This window comes from Parasteatoda tepidariorum, chromosome 3 (assembly GCF_043381705.1).
Source record: "Parasteatoda tepidariorum isolate YZ-2023 chromosome 3, CAS_Ptep_4.0, whole genome shotgun sequence".
In the NCBI taxonomy this organism is placed as follows: domain Eukaryota; kingdom Metazoa; phylum Arthropoda; class Arachnida; order Araneae; family Theridiidae; genus Parasteatoda; species Parasteatoda tepidariorum.
In genome coordinates, this window is record NC_092206.1 from 55,288,885 (window position 1) to 55,297,045 (window position 8,161).

The 8,161-nt window shown below is 25.3% G+C and overlaps 1 protein-coding gene across 1 annotated transcript in view; it reads right to left on the minus strand.

Moving 5' to 3' along the window:
• LOC107452496 (rapamycin-insensitive companion of Tor) overlaps window positions 1-8,161 on the minus strand; it is a 57,125-nt gene that overhangs the window by 39,942 nt on the left and 9,022 nt on the right. Inside the window, exons 5-7 of the mRNA XM_071178662.1 lie at window positions 3,015-3,184; window positions 2,736-2,800; window positions 1,948-2,015 (exon numbers count right to left, since the gene is read on the minus strand). Of these exons, the coding sequence (XP_071034763.1) occupies window positions 1,948-2,015; window positions 2,736-2,800; window positions 3,015-3,184 (303 nt within the window). The remainder of the gene's footprint in view (window positions 1-1,947; window positions 2,016-2,735; window positions 2,801-3,014; window positions 3,185-8,161) is intronic.

An 8,161-nucleotide genomic window follows, 5' to 3' on the forward strand; every position in this document is an offset into this window, starting at 1 on the left:
AACGTGATTCACTCCCCAGTGCCACCGTTTTTCGCTCAAGTGCACTTTCTTACACGGTGTTTTGGTGGGGNAACAAAACAAATCACAAGTTAAAAAAGGAAGAAATAAATAAATAAAAATATAAAACTTAAAAGTGTAAAAATATTTATTTCAAGAAAAACTTATAAATACATTTAAACATGCTATAATTTACAAATATCTTTTATTCAATTAAAAAAATATTTTTTAAAATAATGAAAAGAAATGTCAAATGGACTGCATATAAATTATTTAAAGTAGCTTTTAAAACAAATAATTCAATAAAAATTAAATACATTTTTCTTATTTAACATAAGGACTTTTAAGTTCAACAATATGCTTATAAGCTTAATGCAGCATGAAATAAAATATGTGATGGAAATAATTTATATGAATCTCAAATATTTTTTGTAACGTTTTTTTTTAATATAAAAAATGCATTTTGAAAATATTACAATAATAAATCAAAGCATAAAGTATATAAATAATGAAAGTTTGTTTTGACTGATAACAGGAAAAAATTGCTAAAATTAAGTGAAAAATAAAATATAGAAACCAGAGAAACATCTAATTCCCATTAATGCTTTTGACTGTAGCAAACACTGTATTTAATTTCTTATTTTAGAATAGAGAACTTCAATTTCTTATTTTATCTCATTCAATACTTACATTATTTAACTAATTTTAAAAATTATCAGATAATGGATTTTGTAGCTTTCTATTTTATTTAAAGCATTTCAGAAACATTATGACTGAACCTTAAATTTGCTCACCTTAATTTTTGTGTAGATACAGACAAGCAATAAAATGTAAACAATTGAAAATGTTTACATATCATGTTTATAATCAATTCAATTCAAAAATATTTATGAAAAACTTTCATATTTTTCAATTTAGTTCTCTTCAAACTGAAAGTATTTACATAAATAAAGGAAATTTTTAAAAATGTTAAAAAAAAACAACAATATTTGGTTTAATAGTGATTTAAACCAGATAACCTTTACAATATAAAAATGTTGTAAATAAATGTAAATGAAGAAAATGAGTAACAGAAATGTTAGAATATGCGTTATGGAAATCATTTTACTGAAAAATAAATTTTAAATATAAATTAGAGTAAAAAATTAGCTGAGTGCAAAAGTTCCAGGGCTAAGTTTAAATGAATCAATTTTAACTTTATAACTTTGTAATTGCATTCTTCAATTAGAAAATATTTTGTTGTCAGTTTATAAAAAATTAAATAAATTCTTATTATATAAAACAACCTACATATTTAAATGAAGTAAATAATTTCATTTGCACAATGATAGAAAATACATAAAAAATACAATTATTATTATACACATAAGAAAAAGGGAAACAAATTAAAAATGTTTTATTTAGAATAAAAATATGAAATGTAATTGAATTATGTAGAATAGGCATGGGATAAAACGCATTTTTATTTTGAAATTCTCCTTCTTCTATAAGAAATAATAGTACTATTTTTTTTTTTTAAATTTACTTAAAAAAAATTCAAATATAAAAAGCATTGAAAATACACAGATAATAATATATAGAAAGAGGCACATAGAGAAAAAGCTCTAGCGACTGATGTTAAAATTTTTATATGACTGAAGTTATAAATACAAACTGTATTAAAATTTTAATAATCTTTCTTCATTAATACTATAAAATACTTAAAATCTACCATTTTTGATCTTATTTCAGAAAAAGTTAATAAAAATTATGAAATTTTTTAAGGGAGGGATAATATTAAATGTTTTTTTTTTTTGGTTACGTCCTTTGTATCATGGAATTGCACAGCTACTACATATAAAAAATTTAAAAATAAACCTTCAAGCAATACTCCATAAGGTTTTAAAAATTCACAAAGACAACAGTTTACACGAATAATCAAGTAGCAGTATAAATTAAAATAAAACATACCAGGCCAAGAAAGTAAAGCACATACAATAGCAGATTTGCTGCAATTCAAATTAGGATCTTTGTCTTCACTACACGTTTAAAAAAATACACAAATGATTAATAAACTGAGAATTTTTACAAAAAGTCAATGTAGTATAAATCAATTTTTAATAGACTATTTAATTATACAAACTTTAAATGGAAGTAAAACATGTGTGTATGTGTAACATATGTTTAGCCCAATCACAATTAAATGTTTTTTATGATTGTTAATTAAATTGCAATAAGTTTTTTTGTTTAATGCAGTTGATGATTTTTAAATATTGCATGAGATTTCAATAAGTACTTCAATACAATATACGTAAATAACAAGAGTAACATTTTGGACATATTTTTCATTAAAAAAAGCTGTTACAATCTTTTTATAAATGCACCAGGAAACAAAATTCATAAATTGCTAAAGGAAAGAAAAAATTTGTGATAAATAAAAGAAATTCATTAAAAGTATGACAAAGTTTACCAGTGAGCAATATTCATGTTTATGGAATTAACTCAACATGAAAGTAGCCCATTCAGAAATATAAAAATTTCAATTCCTAAATCTCAATTAAAATTTTTCATTTCTTTAATGCTTTTAAATCTACCCCAATTTTAAAATTAAAAATTCAATACAGCAATACTAATATTTAGAATCAGTGTGCATTTATTTTCAAGACAAAAATATTTATTTTAATTTATTATGAGTTTTATAGCAGAGTTGCAGCTTTATACATATGACCTAAATAAAATAAAATAAATAAAAAACATACCTAGCAGTTCCTTCAGTAGAATTAGGAAAACGATAATGGCAGTCAGTGAAAGGAGCTAACAAATTCTAAAAAAAAAATTACAAAATATACAATAAATCGAAACAATACTATAATAGTAGTTAAATAATGGATAAGGATATAACAAGTTTATAAATAGAAATAGTAAAAATGGCCAAAAAATTTATGTTTAGTAAAGAAACAAAATTTAAATTTAATTTTAGGAATGAAATATAAAACAAATAAGCAGAAAAATATAAGAAATAATACAAAGTTTCTTACCTCTAAACCAAATTTGTCCCTCATTAAAAGTCTTGTTTTAGGATGATTTATCAGATGAAATACAACACCTAATACAGCTTCAGAAGCTTGAATTTGTGTATTTTCTACAACATTTTGAACTAAAGCATTCACACCATGAGCTTCTATGCAGCTACGAGGATTGAGTAAAGCTGCAAATGAAAAAGATTAATACCTACTTCAAAAACAACTTTTACTTTAAATCTAACACTTTTACAGTAAAAAAATACAATTTCATTTACATAGTAGACAAACTTATGCCAATGAAATTAAAATCATAACAAAACTATATTTAATTAAAAATCATCAGAATATACACTTCAATAAATTTTTATACCAATATATATTAGATTTAAATATGTAGTAATGAAGTTCATTAATATATAATTAGTTTTAATTCTGAAAGAAGAAATTCTTTGCTATTAAAACATGGGTAAAACCACAATCTAAAAGATATGGTCTGAACAGTTTAGCCTGGACAGCATTTGCAAGCATTCCACTTGCGGTTAATTTCTTCAGATCTTAAAAATCATTAATTCGAAGAAATTTCTGCATATAACATAAATTTGTAAGATCATTTTTATTATTTGATTAAATAAGGGATTAAAAAGTTTTGAATCATAAGGTACATAAATTTTTAACTCATTTAGAACTACATAATTTCAAATGGTAGATACAAACTTTAAGATAGTTCAGCCAAATAGCTTCTGATTAATAAAATCATAAAATTTCATTTCTCAAAAACTATTAGACTGATTACATTTACATTTTGAATTAATTTAATTTAAAAATAAAGTTTGTACAATTTTATATGTAAAAACTGTTGTAATTTACAATATAAAATTTTTCATAATTGTCAAATTAATTAAAAATGTTTAAAAAAAATTATTTTTTAAGCAAAATTATGCTTCAGAAATCAAGTGTCATATATGTGCCAAAATTCTTTTTTATTTACTTACAAGCACTACCCTACAATAATGAAAGAGATATTCTGAGTTTTTGATATTCTCTCAAATACTTTGAAATATATTTTATAATTTTAAAAGTGTTTATGTCAGGTGATTTCTCATACTCATCAATAAGGTTTAAAGATTTCAGATGTTACGATTGAAAAAAGTGTTTTTGAACACTTTTTGCCAGAAAATATAGCAAGAAGATTGCAACTTACATTGATTAGTTTGGTTAATATATGCAATAACTGCATAAAAGTTCCTAAATCTAGTTTAAATATATTTTATGAAAATATCAACATTTTTGAGAAAAACTGATTTTTTTTTTGGCTTACGTTTCTTTATTAAAAATTTAAATATATTCAATAAAATAAAATAAAAATTTAATTAATAGGAAAAATATAATTTTAAAGTTTGAAAAAAAAAACATTAAGTTGGAAAAAAACAAAACAAAATTATGTCATTTCATACTGCACAAGCATGAAAAATATTTTTAAAAACTTTTTCACAAATTTGTAGTGAATCGTAATTGGTAACTTATGAAAAAAATTCAATATGAATATAAGAAGTATCTAGCAATTTTCAAAATAATGTTTTATAAATTTTGAAAACTCTGAATGACAAGGGATCATTCACAAATTTTATTCTGTATTTTTAAACATAATTTAATAACAAATGATAATACCTTAGAATAGTTGACCAAACAATAAAATAAAATGGTATAAGAAAAGAAAACATGTGAAATAAAACCAGGGTTGGCTTTTTGCCGGCAGAAACTGGTTTTTGCCATGCCAGTGGTACAAACTGGTTATAACCGGTAAAAACCGGCAAAAACTGAAAAAAAACTAAAAAAAACTTCTATATTAGTTCTAGTAATTGCTTAATGACATTTTGCTTAAGTAAACTGAAAAATTTAACTCCATGTAACTGTAACAAGCTTTTTAATTTATTGTTTGTAAATATATATTATTTTGTTTATATTAAATATAAAGAGTGCAGTATATCAAATATTTATATAAAATGACGAATAAAGTAATGTAATAATAAATATAAATACTAGATTTTCGTTTATTATATTAAATTCTGAAATTCAGTAATTATCATTTAACTCTTAACATAACTGAATAGAGCTATTTTCAAATAGTTTTTTTCCTTTCAAGACATAATTTGCATGGCAACAATCCAACTATTATAACAGTAACAGTTTGAATCTTTTGTGGATGGCAATGCCTGCTGGTTCTGCTGGATTTGAGAGAATCTTCTCAAATTTCTTGTTCGTGAAGAGCAAATTGAGAAATTGTTTAGGTTTAGGAACTGCATCAAAACTTGTTTCTTGTTACATATTATTGCAGAGTGCAAACAATGTAATATTTGATTTTGAATGGTGATAATTTTGTAAATAAATTGTACTTTGTTTAACATTTAATTGTTTTTTCTATTAATTATCCATTATATGTCAATCTCAGTACTTACTTTTATGTCATTTTCTGAATTTCTGCCACAAAAGTGGCAGAAAAGGGGTTTTGCCATGCCGGTTTTAACCGGTTTCTACCAGTGGTTTTAACCACCTCGGCAGAAACTTGCCAACCTTGAATAAAACATACTTTAATAGGGCATGATCTCCAATAATGCAAATAAAAGTGATGTGAATTATAAATACAGACCAAAACAATTATTTCCTCTTAGCTTAAATGACTAAGACAAACATTATAAATTATCATTCAAATCTCAAATATAGTTTAGGTAGAGGAGTGTGTGAAATGATGTTCTTGGCATTTGCCAGGATCAAACCAGGAACCTTTGATTCCACAGCTTGATGCTTTAATTGTCACAGAAAAGAGTGTATAGTGACAAACAGGGTCAATTAGGAAGCTTTATATAGTTGTCATGACACTCCCTTCTTTGGTGAACGTGTAAGTCTGACTGTTGTGAGTGTTTCACATGATTGAGAGACTGTGAGTAAAGGCACTATTCCAGTGTAGTTCGGGCCATGATGTTTTTTGAAACGTACTATTCGCTTGTTGTGTAAAAGCAAATGATGGAATGGATTAGAGATCTGTAGTGATACTATTTGTAAAAGAATGAAATATTTGTATGTTCATCGTTCATGGTTCCCAATATGGAGAAGTGTGTGATGTTTTCAGCACCAAGTACATTTGCATCCTCCTAGTGGAACCACTTGGGAGTTTTCTACAGCATTCATTACATTTGTGAATTTCTTTTTAAAGTGTTCAATAAATTCATCAATTATATTTTTCTTGTTTGAAAACTGTATTTTCTCCCTTTGTGAAGTTTTGTAAGAGTTGATTTATTTTTGAGTGAAAATGAGCAGTATTTCCATTCTTCTTGATTTTATTTTTGCTTGGATTCCAGTTTTCTGGATGCATAATTCTAAGCAAAAATAGGTTGTTCGTAAGCAGATTAACATGATATGCTTACAATAGAAATTTAAAATTTTAAAGGAAGTGAACAGAAAATTTGCAACGAAAACCACAAATTGCTTAAAATATTCAAAATATTTGAAAGCACTTTGCTCACAGTAATTTAAAAATGCGATGTAATTTTGGAGACAGAAGAACAAGATGTTTCAAATTTACGCCACTCTAGTGAAAGAAAACTTCAAAATTTAGAAAAAGATCTGAATGATTTTATAACCTTTATGTATTATATTAATACTTGTACTTGGACGTAAAAAAACTGCATTAATGTCAATTATTCCATCAGTTTCATAATTCCTTTCAATGTATAGCATGTTTTTCTCAAAATAAGTCCAATATTTATGAATCTTAGGTAAATATTTGCTCTAGATTTGTATCTTCACAATATATCAAAAGGTTTTACTGTTGATTTGTGTTTTCACTACAAAGGTCATTACATTAAGCGTCAACTGTATAAAAAAATTTAAAAAATATTAAGTATAAACATTAGGAAGAAGCATATGCTTAAATAAGTAATGTCAATAATATTTATTTTGCTTTTCTCTTTCGAATTTCTTTTGTGTTAGTTTTAGACCTTTATTTGTCAAATTAAATCGGACTTGAGCATAAAAAAAATCTTATCTAGCCCTCCAGAATAATGAAGAAAGAATAAAAACACATGTTTAGATGTTTTAATCCATCTTATTATCCATTGAGGGTTAATATGTTTCATAGATAGGTTATCAACAAAAAAATAAATGCAGATAATATGAAAGGCTTTTCTTCAGCAAATGCAAATGATGAAAGGTGAAGTAATTTTAATGAGATAACAAATTATTTTTTAAGTTTAGCAATAACAACTGCTTGAAAATAAAAAAAATTGATTAAAAAAATACACATTAAGTATAATAGTGAGCTTTACATATTATATCACTTTTTATGTCAGTTCTTTTTAATACTCCTAGTCATGGGCGGATCGTGAATTTGTGGGGCCCTGGGCTGAAACTACTTAGGGGCCCTAATAGCCATTTTGTCAAAAAAAAAACTGTTTTCTGTAGTGATGTAGATAAGCATATAGAAAAAAATAGGACAATAAAATAATTTTATTTATTTATTTTTATTTGTGTATACAAACAGCAACTGTACAACATTATTGCAAAAGAAATTGACAGGTTATGTGTAGTTATGTTGTATAAATTATAAAGCAACCTTTCTGCATTTTCGTGCTGCAAATTCCTTTATTTGCTCATCACATTGTAAGTCCTTCGTTAAATCAGAATTTATGAAAAGAGTTGATAAATGATTTAGTCGATGGTTTGACAATGTTGTCCTATATTTGTTTTCTATATATGACATCCTGGAGAAAGAGCGCTCCGCTTCACTGCTAGTGATTGGCAAAGTTAAAAAAATCCTTAAGATAGTATAGCAATTTGGAAAACATCAACAAGTTTCTTTTCTTAAATTAGCATAAAAATTTCACTGCAAGAGGTGTAAGACTGGCTTAGGCTGAAGTAAATAAGATTTTAATTGAATGCACTCATTCATTAAATGCTCGTCTACGTGTTCTGGATAATAATAAAAAATATTACGTACACGATCTATGTTTTCCATATTTTCGTCTTGCAAATCCATTAAAAATTTGAATTTCTTGCTATACATCTCATAGACTTGGCTCCTTTTATTTAAATCCATAATCAGCTTATCCAACACAACGTTTAGAGTGTCTCTTTTAAATTTTTCTGCGCCGTATACTGAGAATTTA